We start from the raw sequence: 16,877 nt of genomic DNA on the forward strand, positions 1-16,877 counted from the left end.
TCATACATAGTAACATTTATGTAAATTACCAGTTATTACAATCAAAACAAAGAGCAAAACCCACATGGGTCATAGAGGTAAACTACCTAAGATAACCCAAAAAAGCCAAAGTGACATAATTCCATCGGGGTTGTTTGACCTTGCCGGAGTATAGACAAGATGATCTACCAGACATAACTAGGAACACATTGTTCCAGTTTCTGTTTACGGAGTGAGACTCAGAGTCTCCTTCAAATTTAACCCAGAATTAACCAATATATATTTTCCCCAAACTTTCTGAAGTTAAGGTGCAATAAGACATAAGCTTCAGTGGCCCTTAATAACCTTATTATAAGACATAATTACGGAGATGCAATTACCTATTTGTGGTTGTAAGGGTCGAGTCACAGCTCCTAGTAAGTAAGTTTATACAGGTATACGCAAATAGTTACATATATATAATCTATGTAACTGCTACATTACATTATATATAATCTATATAACATATGTGTAGAGAACCTCGATAACCCAAAAAAGTCTGGTCGCTCCACTCTCCTTCATGAGCCTTATCATACCTCTTCTTAAAGCTATGTATGTCTCAGCGTATATATGTGTATATATATATGTTCTTAATCTGTGAAAAAGTAAGTTTATTCAGGTATACACAAATACAGTTACATAGATTATTATACATAGTATACGTGTAGATTATTAGATTATCATACATAGCAGTATATGTGTAGATTATTAGATTATCATACATAGCAGTATATGTGTAGATTATTAGATTATCATACACAGCAGTATATGTGTAGATTATTAGATTATCATACATAGCAGTATATGTGTAGATTATTAGATTATCATACACAGCAGTATATGTGTAGATTATTAGATTATCATACATAACAGTATATGTGTAGATTATTAGATTATCATACATAGCAGTATATGTGTAGATTATTAGATTATCATACATAGCAGTATATGTGTAGATTATTAGATTATCATACACAGCAGTATATGTGTAGATTATTAGATTATCATACATAGCAGTATATGTGTAGATTATTAGATTATCATACACAGCAGTATATGTGTAGATTATTAGATTATCATACATAGCAGTATATGTGTAGATTACTTAGGATAATCCCCATAAAGTTAGTTTTGATTGTAATAACAATAATGTACACTCACCTGAGCATCGTTAACAAGTGTCTCAGGTTCTGTCTCTTGGTCACTTGTCCTCATCTTATTCTGTCCGCTGGACACATTAACCACTCTGGAAATAAGTCACTCTGACACTTATGATAATTTGTGTAATTGTATTCAAGTGTACCTAAATAAACTTAATAACCAGCTCTGAGCAATACTTTTCTCAGTATACAGACAGCGAGGTATATCAGACAGTATACAGATAGCGAGGTATATCAGACAGTATACAGACAGCGAGGTATATCAGACAGTATACAGACAGCGAGGTATATCAGACAGTATACAGACAGCGAGGTATATCAGACAGTATACAGACAGCGAGGTATATCAGACAGTATACAGACAGCGAGGTATATCAGACAGTATACAGATAGCGAGGTATATCAGACAGTATACAGACAGCGAGGTATATCAGACAGTATACAGACAGCGAGGTATATCAGACAGTATACAGACAGCGAGGTATATCAGATAGTATACAGACAGCGAGGTATATCAGACAGTATACAGACAGCGAGGTATATCAGACGGTATACAGACAGCGAGGTATATCAGACAGTATACAGACAGTGAGGTATATCAGACAGTATACAGACAGTGAGGTATATCAGACAGTATACAGACAGCGAGGTATATCAGATAGTATACAGACAGCGAGGTATATCAGACAGTATACAGACAGTGAGGTATATCAGACAGTATACAGACAGCGAGGTATATCAGATAGTATACAGACAGCGAGGTATATCAGACAGTATACAGAGTGAGGTATATCAGACAGTATACAGAGAGCGAGGTATATCAGACGGTATACAGACAGCGAGGTATATCAGACAGTATACAGACAGCGAGGTATATCAGAGTATACAGAGAGCGAGGTATATCAGACAGTATACAGACAGCGAGGTATATCAGACAGTATACAGACAGCGAGGTATATCAGACAGTATACAGACAGCGAGGTATATCAGACAGTATACAGACAGCGAGGTATATCAGACAGTATATCTGACAGCGAGGTATATCAGACAGTATATCTGACAGCAAGGTAAAGATAAGATAAGATTTTCTTCATAGCTTCACGTAACTGTCACCTGGTAAGTACTTACAAATTTCAATTAATCTTAATGCATTTTTCTCTGCCACTTGCATATTAGCTACCCAATTTAACGATGCCACATAAAGTTAGGTAACATGAGATAAGATAATGATAAACTTCACACCATTATAACTAAAAAAATGTCATATATTTAATATGGGAGAGGCCAAAGGTGTGGCACAAAAACTTTGCCCTAGGGAACACCAGTGGAAATAAATCACTTTGTCTTACTATTTTTGGGGGGTTATCCTAGGTAATTTACATATGTTACTATGTATGATAATTGTACTTATGCTTACTTGTACATAAACTTATTAGCTCTGGCTTCAGGCCAGGAAAAAGTATTAATGATGCTAAACTCTGCCTATCCAGTTCTGCAAAATAATTAATATCCAGTGGGCCTCTTAATTGATATAAGAAAAGCATCTTACATTGTAGATCACAACATCTTGCTGCTGAAACTACAGAATCTTGGTATCAGAGGTCATGTGACAGTGTCAATGTCTGACTTTGTTTGGGGTTATCCTGGGTAATTTACATATATGTTGCTATGTATGATAATTGTACCTAAGTGTACCTATACCTAAGTATACTTACTTAATGACACTACCTCATTAACACAGACTATCAACACAGGGGTGCCTCAGGGTAGTATCCATGGCCCTCTATTATTCCTTATCTACATCAGTGATCTATAAAATGCCTCCCAAGAACTTAAACCAGTTCTTTTTACAGATGACAGAACATTTGTCATATCTAATCCAGATCCTCTTGTCCTCAATAACACAGTGAATGAAGAACTTGTAAAGATTTCTACCTGAATGGCAACCAGCAAAGTAACTCTCAGTATCGACAAGACCTACTTGTTGTTTGGGAATAAAGCTAAAAATACCCAGTTGAGTATAAAAACAAAAAATTCACACAGAAAGGCAAGAGGAGAGAAAATTCTTGGGGATGCACCCAACACGTATCTAAGAAAATTTCCAAAAGTGGGAGCATTATGTCAAAAATATATTACTGTACTTTGCTTCCAAAATAACATTACTCTCTCTGTACTACTCTCTAATCTATCCCTACCTCACGGTATTTATGCTTGGGAATCTACTACAGCAAATTATCTCAACTCCACTGTTGCTCAACAGAAATCGGCTATTAGAATAATCACCCATTCAGGTTTCAAACAAAACACTCCTCCACCATTCCAAAGTCTCACCTTACCAAACATGCAACACATCCATACTTATTACTCTGCATTTTTGCATATGTAAGACACTCAAAATGAACTTCATCCTAGCACTCTGATCCTTCCTGGAGAGCTGTAACAGAACACACATAGTACAGTGGAACCTTGGCACTTGAACTTAATTCGTTCCAGAAGGCTGTTTGAGTGCCGATCTGTTCGAGTACCAAACAAATTTTTCCCAACAAATTTTCTTTTTGGTTGGCTATTATCACTAACCCTTTTTAGGCCCCATGGTGATTTATTTAAACAAATAATATAAAAAAAAAGCACCAAAAAAATGTGAAGAAACACGAAACAGTTTACAGCAAAGTTCTGGCAGGCTGTTTGTTTGGCCGAGTGCCGAGCAAACGGCCGACTACCGAGCGATTTATTTACCGAACAAAGTGTTCAAATACAGAATTGTTTGAGTAAGGAGCTATTCAAATACTGTACTGAGGTTCCACTGTACAAGAAATGAACATCTCTGATATACTGCGTGTTTGACTTAACCTATACAGGAATTCCACACAAATAGAGGGCCCTAAAATTTGGAACTCCCACAAAGATGCAAAAAACTTCCCATCAGTCACCTGCTTCATAAATGCAGTCAGAAAGCATCTCCTAATTCTGACTTAGACAGTTTATATTTAAGCCTGATATATCCATAGCAACCTTGTTGATCCAAACCATATTAGTATTCAAAATAATGTTCACATTGTCATCAGTCTGTTGTAACAAATGTGGTAACCAAATATATCTTCTACCTCAGTATTCCATGATATAAATGTTGTACTAAAGTTACACAAGATCTCAAAATATCTTAGTTCCTAACCAAACTGTCATAGTGTTTAAATGTCAAATATGGCAGACAGCAGCAATTTAGTAAACTTTTATCTCACTGTCTAGCAGTTATAAATTCATTTTGAAGGATGACCAAAATGCCCTACATAACCAAGTACAGTGGACCCTCGGCTAACGATATTAATCCGTTCCTGAGAGCTCATCGTTAGACGAAATTATCGTTAGCCGAATTAATTTTCCCCACAAGAAATAATGGAAATCCAATTACTCCGTTCCAGACAGCCAAAAGTACTAAAAAAAATAAAAAAAAAATTCATGAAATATACATTTCCCTACAAAGAAAACAATGAGACATGCACAATAACTATATAAATAAATGTTAAAATGACACTTACCTTTATTGAAGAGTATTGATGAGTGATGAGACACTGTTTTTCTTTAACTCTGGAATTTTCAGTGATACATGAGTAAAGGCTTCACTTTGCAATCCTCACTAACATTACAACAAAACAAGAAAGTTAACCTGTCTTTCATAGACTTGTGTCCTGGGAGTGCCTTTACCTCCTGAGTAATGTAGGTCCTGTTTGGCATTTTCTTCCAGAACAGGCCTGTTTCCTCACAATTGTACACTTGTTGGGGTTGGAATGTTTCAGCTTCATCATGCCTTATCACACTCTGTATGCCACTACGATTCTTAAAACTCTCAAACCAACCTTTGCTGGACTTAAATTCACCAATATGAGCACTAGTTCCAGGCATTTTTTCCTGTTCACCTGGGTGTTAGTCGACTGGTATGGGTCACATCCTGGGGGACAAGACCCCAATGGAAATAAGTTAGACAGTCCTCGATGGCTCTCTGACTTTCTTGGGTTATCCTGGGTGGCTAACCCTCTGGGGTTAATTGTTTCTCGATAATTGTTTCTCGTTAAGCCACACCAACAACAGTCTCTCCACATCTTCAAGTAGTACAGTTGACGGTGGTGCCGCAACAGCTGACGGTGGTGCAACAACAGCTGACGGTGGTGCAGCAGCAGCTGACCGTGGTACGATAGTATTTCGATAGTATTTCTCATCCTTTTTACCACAGGGTTGGCACTAGAAGATTTCTTTGGGTCCATGGTGGCTTATTTAGTAGTTACAAGTACCATAAACAATGGAATAATACAAAATGTATCGAATGTATGCATGAAACTGGCCACCCTGGTTTGTAAACAATGACAGCAGGGCAGCTGAGGCGCTCAGGCTGGATGGACAGGTTCGGGACAAATCACGTTGGGCGAGTTTTTTATCGTTAGCCAGGCCAAAATTTTATGCTCAAACGCTTCGTTGGGCGGAGTTAATGTTATGCGATGCGTTTGTTAGCTGAGGTTCCACTGTAGTTTATACATGTCAGTTACTCCTATGTCACTTGTACCGTACTTCACTTTATAGGAATAAAGTTATGTGTGCTAATAATAATAATAATAATAATAATAATAATTTGTAATAATAATATAATGATAACAGGTATAACTATACTGGAGTTTACCTGGTATGGGTTTCGGGGGTCAACGCCCCCGTGGCCCGATCTGAGACCAGGCCTCGTGGTGGATCAGGGTCTGATCAACCAGGCTATTACTGCTGGCTGCATGTACACTGATGTAGGAACCACAGCCCGGCTGATCAGGTACTGACTTTAGGTGCCTGTCTAGCTCCTCCTTGAAGACAGCCAGGGATTTATTTGTAATCCCCCTTATGTATGCTGGGAGGCAGTTGAACAGTCTTGGATCCCTGACACTTATTGTCTCTTAGTGTACTCATGGCCCTCCTGCTTCTCATATTTTTTTTTTATAATGGTATTGAGAGCACACAGGTGTTATGGGTACATACATGTATACACAGTACATTATACAGTATGGATTTAACTTAGAATCCACTTAAGTGAAACAAGTGTTTGTGTCCTAATTAACTTTAGTTAATTAGGACTTTTTTGGGTTACCCTAGATAATTTACACTTATGTTGCTATATATGATAATTGTACTTAAGTAGACCTGTACCTAAATAAACCTAGTGCATACAGCCAGGGACACCTATCATTCATGTGCACACTCCAGTAATTTTGCATTTGCTTTTTAAATTATACTCCTTGCAAAAGAGATGCCTGATGCTGGTGAAGGGCTCTTCATCCAAGGAATCAAAGCTTTCCTCCACTTTCTCAAATCAGGCCTGATTACCTCCTAGGCATTGTTTGGACCTGATTATCTCCTAGGCATCATTTGGCCCAGATTACCATCTAGGCATTGTTTGGTCCTGATTACCTCCTAGGCATTGTTTGGCCCAGATTACCTCCTAGGTATTGTTTGGCCCAGATTACCTCCTAGGCATTGTTTGGCCCAGATTACCTCCTAGGCATTGTTTGGCCCAGATTACCTCCTAGGCATTGTTTGGTCCTGATTACCTCCTAGGCATTGTTTGGCCCAGATTACCTCCTAGGCATTGTTTGGCCCAGATTACCTCCTAGGCAGTTTGGTCCTGATTACCTCCTAGGCATTGTTTGGCCCAGATTACCTCCTAGGCATTGTTTGGTCCTGATTACCTCCTAGGCATTGTTTGGCCCTCTATAAGAATCTTCCAATTGTGCTAATGTATTTTCCTTTGGCAGCAATGTATCAGAATGCATAATGACCTAACGATGAATACCACTGATGAAGTTACTGATGGCATACACTCTGAAGAACTTCACAAACTGAGATATCAGTGTGCTGTCAACAAAGAAGGACAAAAGCTGCTCTGCACCATATTTAATTGGTCCTACCTGGGAGGCAATCTACCAATCAAGGAATATTTATTCACCAACATCAATTTCACTAATGTAAAGTACAAGAGAATTTTCAATCATGACCAACGTGAAAAACTGAATGCTGGTATTCATGTCAGCAGTTTTGATATAACCCTTCTTTACAAACTTCTCCATCATGTCTGTGACCTTAAACAAAATGATGAAGACTGGAATTCAGAGGGGCCAAATGGACCAACTCTGGAAAACCTAATATTCAAGCTAAAGGAGCACCGGAATGTTCTGGCTCATGAAAATCCACAAATGACTGAGAAGCAGATGTACCTGAAGCTTGATGAACTTCGACAGCTATACGAGAAGATAATCTGTGAGGCTGGAAGCCGTTTCTGCAAAACGCCCATAGAAATTGCCTGTATCATTAATGCTATCAATTGCAATATTGATAGCATCTGCAAGAAGATTCGCGAACCCCTTGGACCACATGATATAAGTCAGTATCAGCAAGAGATCAGAGAAATTAAAGAACAACTCAAATGCAACATTGAGCAAATTACAAAAGAAGAGGTGAAAAAATTATATGCTGACACTTGCTATATAGATCCAGCACCATGGTTACTGATGCACTGCCAAATCAAGCCAACACAGATCTTCACCAAATTTACTATGAAAGAGGATGATGCCTATGGCCTGACAGAAGAGGATCAACAAAGAGAGATTTCATTTGATGGCATTTTAGAGGTCAAGTGTAATGACGGTCATTCTCCTGAAGTGCTGATACTGACTGGGGAAGGTGGAATCGGAAAAACAACTTACCTAAAGTACCTGAAAGAGAAGTGGCTCATGGACCAAGAGGCAGTGCCAGGCCTGGATGCAGTAGAATTGCTGTTGTATGTTGAATGCCGCCATCCTACCATAAGCACATTTGACCAGATGCTGGAACACATACTTCATGATATATCTGGAAAGGTGAATGTGGAATTTAAGCTCATCAGAGATATAGTACTCCACATGCAGCTACTTATTCTCGTGGATGGATTCGATGAAGTCAACAAGGCATCTGGCTGTCTAATACGAGAACTTTTGAATCTTCCCCGACATAACATAAGGATTATCTTCACTACCAGACCCTACAGTGCTAATAGTCTCACCAAGCAAATACCAAACTCCAAAAGACGAATAAATTTGATTATGAGTGGCATTACCCCAGTTCATCACCAACAATTTGTTGAGCGCCTCTGTCATAGCTTGGATGAAAAGAAAAGTTATCTTATAAGAGATCAACTGAAAAAAAAACTGTTGGTCCTGAAGTATCAACTTGGAATGCATCTGAACAACCCACTGACCCTCACACTTGTAGCACTTCTTTTTCTCAAAGACCCAACTAAAATAGACATGCTCTCTACTGCCACTGACCTCTATGAAGAACTAAGAAAATTGATCACTGAAAAACTTACTGAAAGATTATCTAAATATTCATTTGAATTAGAATTAGAAGAAAAATGTTACCAATTTCTGGAGTATAGTGATGCTCTCTCCTTCAGAGCAATGAAGCGTCAGGAGTATGAGTTATGGAGTGATACAGTAGAGAGCTTAAAGCAAAAGTGCAGAGATATAGGACTAAACCATAATGAGGTCTTATCTGCATATTTCACCACTCGTTGCTCAAGACAAGGTCTCCAAACCATTTTATATTACACTTACCATCACCTGAAATTGCAAGAATTTTCAGTGGCTAAACACATATTGAAAGAAATCACTCAGTGCAGTAACCTAGAAGATACTGTTAATGAGTTACTCCTTGAATGTGAAGTCTTTAAGAAAGAGAATAGGTTTCAGAATGTGCTAGTTCACCTTACAAGCCTTCTTGCAAAAAATCATCCCATTATCCTTGCCAGATATGCAGCAACAATTATAAGTTTAGTGCCTCTAAATGTAACCTATATTGATTCAGTGTTAGCTCACATTACAGAATCCAAATACAATGAATGCATTTTGAGAGCTGTTGCAGCCAAACTTGACATGCACATCAGCAATGGAAAAAGCCAGTGGCAGATCACAGATTATGGCAACATTCCAAGCCTCTCTTTAGTGTTAAAGCATACTTGTGTGGTTCCAGACATGATAATCCTAAGCATTAGTTCTTATGTGTTGCACCCTCTTCTAACACAAGCACTCTCCCATCTGTCCGAGCAGAATACAAGTTTGGTTTTGGACTTTCCCCAACATTATTTTGGGTCAGACAATTCTCTTGTAGATGATGTGCTGTCAGTATTGTTGAACTGTAGAGGTCCTTGCCGAATGATGGGTTTCCGTGGCCCCCTCTCACCAGTGGCAGTAAAGATGCTTCCTGAGTGTGTAGAGGAACTCCGCTTGCTGATTGACCCTGCTGGTCTCAATGCCCTCAACAAACAACTGCCCAGCCTCTGTCAGCTCAACACTTTAGGTGAGTGATACTTTTGCATGGTAAAACCAATAAAATATTCATTTAAATAATGTGTTAGTGCAATATATATATAACTATATAACCAACAAGGAAAGTGGATGTGAGAGTGGAGTTTTGTCTGGCAGTTATTAGATGGAGGACTGAGTCTCCACCATGTTTAGTATGGGATGGATCACCCACTTTTAGTGCTTCAAAATAATTACATAATCATCAATACTTTTTTTTTTTCAACAAGTCGGCCGTTTCCCACCTAGGCAGGGTGATCCAAAAAGAAAGAAAATCCCCAAAACGAAAATACTTTCATCATTTAACATTTTCACCTCACTCATACATAATCACTGTTTTTGCAGAGGCACCCAGATACAACAGTTTAGAAGCATATATAAAGATACAATATAAAAAGTGACCTGAAATAATATAAAAAACTCCATATAGAATACAATATCAGGGCCCCAATTATATATATAGAATCCTACTACACATCCCTCCAAATTGCCAATATCCCAAACCCTTCCTTTAGTGCAGGCATTGTACTTCCTATTTCCATAACTCAAATCTGGCTATATAAAAATAACCGGTTTCCCTATTTTTTTTTTTTTAACAAGTCAGCCATCTCCCACCGAGGCAGGGTGACCCAAAAAGAAAGAAAATCCCCAAAAAGAAAATACTTTCATCCTCATTCAACACTTTCACCTCACTCACACATAATCACTGTTTTTGCAGAGGTGCTCAGAATACAACAGTTTAGAAGCATATACGTATAAAGATACACAACATATCCCTCCAAACTGCCAATATCCCGAACCCCTCCTTTAGAGTGCAGGCATTGTACTTCCCATTTCCAGGACTCAAGTCCGGCTATATAAAAATACTGTAACCGGTTTCCCTGAATCCCTTCACTAAATATTACCCTGCTCACACTCCAATAGATCGTAAGGTCCCAAATACCATTCGTCTCCATTCACTCCTATCAAACACACTCACGCACGCCTGCTGGAAGTCCAAGCCCCTCGCCCACAAAACCTCCCTTACCCCTTCCTTCCAATATTACCCTGCTCACACTCCAACAGCTCGTCAGGTCCCAAAAACCATTCGTCTTCATTCACTCCTATCTAATATGCTCATGCACGCTTGCTGGAAGTCCAAGCCCCTCACTCACAGAACCTCCTTTACCCCCTCTCTCCAACCTTTTTGAGGATGACCCCTACCCTGCCTTCCTTCCCTTTATATGCTTTCCATGTCATTCTACTTTGATCCATTCTCCCTAAATGACCAAACCACCTCAACAACCCCTCTTCTGCCCTCTGACTAATACTTTTATTAACTCCACACCTTCTCCTAATTTCCACACTTCGAATTCTCTGCATAATATTTACACCACACATTGCCCTTAGACAGGACATCTCCACTGCCTCCAACTGCCTCCTTGCTGCAGCATTTACAACCCAAGCTTCACACCCATATAACAGTATTGGCACCACTATACTTTCATACATTCCCCTCTGCCTCCATTGATAACATTTTTTGTCTCCACCTATAACTCAATGCACCACTCACCTTTTTTCCCTCATCAATTCTATGGTTAACCTCATCCTTCATACATCCATCCGCTGACATATCAACTTCCAAATATCTGAAAACATTCACTTCTTCCATACTCCTCTCCAATGTGATATCCAATCTTTCTTTATCTAAATCATTTGATACCCTCATCACCTTACTCTTTTCTATATTCGCTTTCAACTTTCTACCTTTACACACTCTCCCAAACTCGTCCACTAACATTTGCAACTTTTCTTTTGAATCTTCCATAAGCACAGTAAAATCAGCAAAAAGTAACTGCATGAACTCCCATTTTGTATTTGATTCCTCATAATTTAATCCCACCCCTCTCCCCAACACCCTAGCATTTACTTCTTTTACAACCCCATCTATAAATATATCAAAACAACCATGGTGACATTACACATCCCTGTCTAAGACTTACTTTTACCGGGAAGTAGTCTCCCTCTCTTCTACACACCCTAACCTGAGCCTCACTATCCTCATAAAAACTCTTTACAGCATTTAGTAACTTACCACCTATTCCATATACAGTGGACCCCCGCTTAACGATATTTTTTCATTCCAGAAGTATGTTCAGGTGCCAGTACTGACTGAATTTGTTCCCATAAGGAATATTGTGAAGTAGATTAGTCCATTTCAGACCCCCAAACATACACGTACAAACGCACTTACATAATTGGTCGTATTGGGAGGTGATCGTTAAGCGGGGGTCCACTGTACTTGCAACATATGCCACATTGCTCCCCTATCCACTCTATCATATGCCTTTTCTAAATCCATAAATGCAATAAAAACTTCCCTACCTTTATCTAAATACTGTTCATATATATGCTTCAATGTAAACACTTGATCTACACATCCCCTACCCACTCTAAAACCTCCTTGCTCATCCACAATCCTACATTCTGTCTTATCTCAAATTCTTTCAATAATAACCCTACTGTACACTTTTCCTGGTACATATACTCAGTAAACTTATTCCTCTATAATTTTCAGTCTCTTTTGTCCCCCTTCCCTTTATATAAAGGGACTATACACGTTCTCTGCCAATCCCTAGGTACCTTCCCCTCTCCCGTACATTTATTAACCCTTTGGGGGTCGCCAGGCCCTGTCAGAGACTTGTTCTCAGGGTCACCAAAATTTAAAAAGAAGAAAAAAAAAAAAAGAATTCTTATGAAAAGATAGAGAATCTTTTCCCGATCATAATGACACCAAAAGTATGAAATTTGATGAAAACTTAGGGAATTATGCTCTTGCGAAGTTTATGGTCTCGACGATGTTTACGCATCAGCGATTTTGCCCACTTTGAGCCCTATTTTCGGCCAATTCCAGTGTACTAGTCGACAAAAATTATAACTATTTTGCTAGAACTCCATTTTTTCTATCGAATGAGCACAAGAAACCACCCATTTACCGATTTCAGCTATCCAATAAAGTTGTAAGAATTTAGCAATTTTCCCAATTTCACACAAATTTCAAAAGATGCCAATTTCCAAATAGGGTCCAGAATAAACAAGAAAGACATTCCTGGCACTAAAATAGCATTTCCTCTGTTCATTAGTCACTCCCCAGGCCTCTCTTACATTTCTTTTGCTTCCCACTTTGATTTTTTATTCTCACAAAAAAAATAAGATTTACTGTTATGCAGACTACTGCATTAGTGTGGAAATGGTATAAATGATATCGGTGCACTTGTGAAAGAATATCAGACTCACCAGTTGACGTATATTGGACGCTTAGCATGATTTGATTACTTTTGAACTTTGGTAAAAATCGAACATTTCTGCTACTTTGAGCTCAATTTCAAGGTACTTTTCATTGTAAAACCAGTCAAAATCATCTCAATTTCTGTAATATGTCTTCCATTTTATACAAGGAGACCAGGAAAACTAGAATACAACAATAAATACCATACGAAAATACAGTGCAAAGTCGCTGTTTTAAACCAAAAACACGATCAAAGTTTTTTTTTCTCATTATGCACTGTGTGCTGCAGGATTTTTTTTATACTGCACACACTGACCACATAGACCCATTCTTTCATATGTAGGCCTACCAGCTTTCTCTTGCTAGATTTGAAGGCGCTAGAATTTAATAAATGTATGGAAGAGGGTAAGGTACCTAGGGATTGGCAGAGAGCATGCATAGTTCCTTTGTATAAAGGCAAAGGGGATAAAAGAGAGTGTAAAAATTATAGGGGGATAAGTCTGCTGAGTATACCTGGTAAAGTGTATGGTAGAGTTATTATTGAAAGAATTAAGAGTAAGACGGAGAATAGGATAGCAGATGAACAAGGAGGCTTTAGGAAAGGTAGGGGGTGTGTGGACCAGGTGTTTACAGTGAAACATATAAGTGAACAGTATTTAGATAAGGCTAAAGAGGTCTTTGTGGCATTTATGGATTTGGAAAAGGCGTATGACAGGGTGGATAGGGGGGCAATGTGGCAGATGTTGCAAGTGTATGGTGTAGGAGGTAGGTTACTGAAAGCAGTGAAGAGTTTTTACGAGGATAGTGAGGCTCAAGTTAGAGTATGTAGGAAAGAGGGAAATTATTTCCCAGTAAAAGTAGGCCTTAGACAAGGATGTGTGATGTCACCGTGGTTGTTTAATATATTTATAGATGGGGTTGTAAGAGAAGTAAATGCGAGGGTCTTGGCAAGAGGCGTGGAGTTAAAAGATAAAGAATCACACGCAAAGTGGGAGTTGTCACAGCTGCTCTTTGCTGATGACACTGTGCTCTTGGGAGATTCTGAAGAGAAGTTGCAGAGATTGGTGGATGAATTTGGTAGGGTGTGCAAAAGAAGAAAATTAAAGGTGAATACAGGAAAGAGTAAGGTTATGAGGATAACAAAAAGATTAGGTGATGAAAGATTGAATATCAGATTGGAGGGAGAGAGTATGGAGGAGGTGAATGTATTCATATATTTGGGAGTGGACGTGTCAGCGGATGGGTCTATGAAAGATGAGGTGAATCATAGAATTGATGAGGGGAAAAGAGTGAGTGGTGCACTTAGGAGTCTGTGGAGACAAAGAACTTTGTCCTTGGAGGCAAAGAGGGGAATGTATGAGAGTATAGTTTTACCAACGCTCTTATATGGGTGTGAAGCATGGGTGATGAATGTTGCAGCGAGGAGAAGGCTGGAGGCAGTGGAGATGTCATGTCTGAGGGCAATGTGTGGTGTGAATATAATGCAGAGAATTCGTAGTTTGGAAGTTAGGAGGAGGTGCGGGATTACCAAAACTGTTGTCCAGAGGGCTGAGGAAGGGTTGTTGAGGTGGTTTGGACATGTAGAGAGAATGGAGCGAAACAGAATGACTTGATCAAGAGTGTATCAGTCTGTAGTGGAAGGAAGGCGGAGTAGGGGTCGGCCTAGGAAAGGTTGGAGAGAGGGGGTAAAGGAGGTTTTGTGTGCGAGGGGCTTGGACTTCCACCAGGCATGCATGAGCGTGTTTGATAGGAGTGAATGGAGACAAATGGTTTTTAATACTTGACGTGCTGTTGGAGTGTGAGCAAAGTAACATTTATGAAGGGGTTCAGGGAAACTGGCAGGCCGGACTTGAGTCCTGGAGATGGGAAGTACAGTGCCTGCACTCTGAAGGAGGGGTGTTAATGTTGCAGTTTAAGAACTGTAGTGTAAAGCACCCTTCTGGCAAGACAGTGATGGAGTGAATGATGGTGAAAGTTTTTCTTTTTCGGGCCACCCTGCCTTGGTGGGAATCGGCCAGTGTGATAATAATAAAAAAAAAAAATAATAATAGTACGTCAAAAACCCTGGTGCGTAAGCCGTACTAGTACGGCCGAAACCCCGAAAGGATTAAACAAAAATACCAACCACTCCAACACTATATCCCCCCCTGCTTTTAACATTTCTGTCATGATCCCATCAGTTCCATCTGCTTTATCCCCTTTCATTCTACGTAATGCCTCACGTACCTCCCCCATACTCACATCCTGCTTTTCTTCACTCTTAAAAAATGTTACATCTCCCTGGCCACTGTATGAAATGACTGCCTTCCTTTCTTCATCAACATTTAAAAATTCCTCAAAATATTCCCGCTATCTACCCAAAACCTCCATCTCCCCATCTACTAACTCCCCTACTCTGTTTTTAACTGACAAATCCATTCGTTCTCTAGGCTTTCTTAACTTGTTTATCTCACTCCAAAATTTTTTCTTGTTTTCATTAAAATTTCTTAACAGTGCCTCTCCCACTCTATCATCTGCTCTCCTTTTGCACTCTCTCACTACTCTCTTCACCTTTCTTTTACTCTCCATATACAGTGGACCCCCGCATAATGATTACCTCTGAATGCGACCAATTATGTAAGTGTATTTATGTAAGTGCGTTTGTACGTGTATGTTTGGGGGTCTGAAATGGACTAATCTACTTCACAATATTCCTTATGGGAATAAATTCAGTCAGTACTGGCACCTGAACATACTTATGGAGTGAAAAAATATCGTTAACCGGGGGTCCACTGTACTCTGCTCTTCTTATAACACTTCTGCTTTGTAAAAACCTCTCACAAGCTATCTTCTTCTCTTTTATCACACCCTTTATTCATCATTCCACCAATCACTCCTCTTTCCTCCTGCACCCACCCTCCTATAACTGCAAACTTCTGCCCCATATTCTAATACTGCATTTTTAAAACTATTCCAACCCTCTTCAACCCCCCACTGCTCATACTTGCACCAGCCCACCTTTCTGCCAATAGTTGCTTTTATCTCACCCGAACTTCCTCCTCCCTTAGTTTATACACTTTCACCTCTCTCTTACTTGTTGTTTCCATTTTCCTTTCGTCCCATCTACCTCTAACTCTAACTGTAGCTACAACTAAATAATGATCCAATACATCAGTTGCCCCTCTATAAACATGTACAACCTGGAGCCTACCCATCAACCTTTTACCCACCAATACATAATCTAACAAACTCTCATTCGTGCTATATCATACCTTGTATACTTATTTATCCTCTTTTTCATAAAATATGTATTACTTATTACCAAACCTCTTTCTACACATAGCTCAATTAAAGGCTCCCCATTTTCATTTATCCCTGGCACCCCAAATTTACCTACTACTCCCTCCACAACAATTTTACCCACTTTAGCATTGAAATCCCCAACCACAAGTACTCTCACACTTGGTTCAAAACTCCCCACGCGCTCACTCAACATTTCCCAAAATCTCTCTCTCTCCTCTACACTTATCTCTTCTCCAGGTGCATACACGCTTACTATAACCCACTTTTCACATCCAATCTTTATTTTACTCCACATAATCCTTGAATTAATACATTTATAGTCCCTCTTTTCCTGCCATAACTTCTCCTTCAACATTATTGCTACTCCTTTAGCTCTAACTCTATTTGAAACCCCTGACCTAATCCCATTTATTTCTCCCCACTGAAACTCTCCCACCTCCTTCAGCTTTGTTTCACTGAAAGCCAGGACATCCAGCTTTTTCTCATTCATAACATCCACAATCATCTCTTTCTTATCATTTGCACAACATCCTACATTCAAACATCCCACTTTGATGATTTTCTTCTTTTACTTTTTAGTAAGCTATACAGGAAAAGGGGTTACTAGCCCATTGTTCCCAGCATTTTAGTTGACTTTTACAACACGCATGGCTTACGGAGGAAAGAGTCTTATTCCACTTCCCCGTGGATATAAAAGAAAAAGCAATAAGAACAAGAACTATTAAGATAAAATCAAAGAAAACTCAGATGAGTGTGTACATATAAACATGCACCTGTATGTGC

General features: G+C 39.1%; 1 protein-coding gene and 1 long non-coding RNA gene across 8 annotated transcripts in view; one reads left to right on the forward strand and one right to left on the reverse strand.

Annotated features, from left to right (window-relative positions):
• Positions 1-8,050, reverse strand: part of LOC138855320 (uncharacterized) — a 27,609-nt gene extending 19,559 nt beyond the window's left edge. Inside the window, exons 1-2 of the long non-coding RNA XR_011394554.1 lie at positions 7,910-8,050; positions 1,180-1,264 (exon numbers count right to left, since the gene is read on the reverse strand). This is a non-coding gene — a long non-coding RNA (uncharacterized lncRNA). The remainder of the gene's footprint in view (positions 1-1,179; positions 1,265-7,909) is intronic.
• LOC128697174 (uncharacterized) overlaps positions 292-16,877 on the forward strand; it is a 29,753-nt gene continuing 13,167 nt past the window's right edge. For 2 of the 7 annotated variants that reach the window (XM_053788695.2, XM_053788702.2), the window contains exons 1-3: positions 1,786-2,294; positions 5,826-5,985; positions 6,962-9,539. In XM_053788695.2, coding sequence (XP_053644670.1) covers positions 6,974-9,539 — 2,566 coding nt within the window. In that variant the 5' untranslated portion in view covers positions 1,786-2,294; positions 5,826-5,985; positions 6,962-6,973. Of the gene's footprint in view, positions 400-1,785; positions 2,295-5,825; positions 5,986-6,961; positions 9,540-16,877 lie in introns of those variants that run through there. The other 5 variants (XM_053788698.2, XM_053788701.2, XM_053788699.2 and 2 more) reach the window with 5 other exon arrangements.

Source organism: Cherax quadricarinatus, chromosome 89 (assembly GCF_038502225.1).
Source record: "Cherax quadricarinatus isolate ZL_2023a chromosome 89, ASM3850222v1, whole genome shotgun sequence".
Classification (NCBI taxonomy): Eukaryota; Metazoa; Arthropoda; class Malacostraca; order Decapoda; family Parastacidae; genus Cherax; species Cherax quadricarinatus.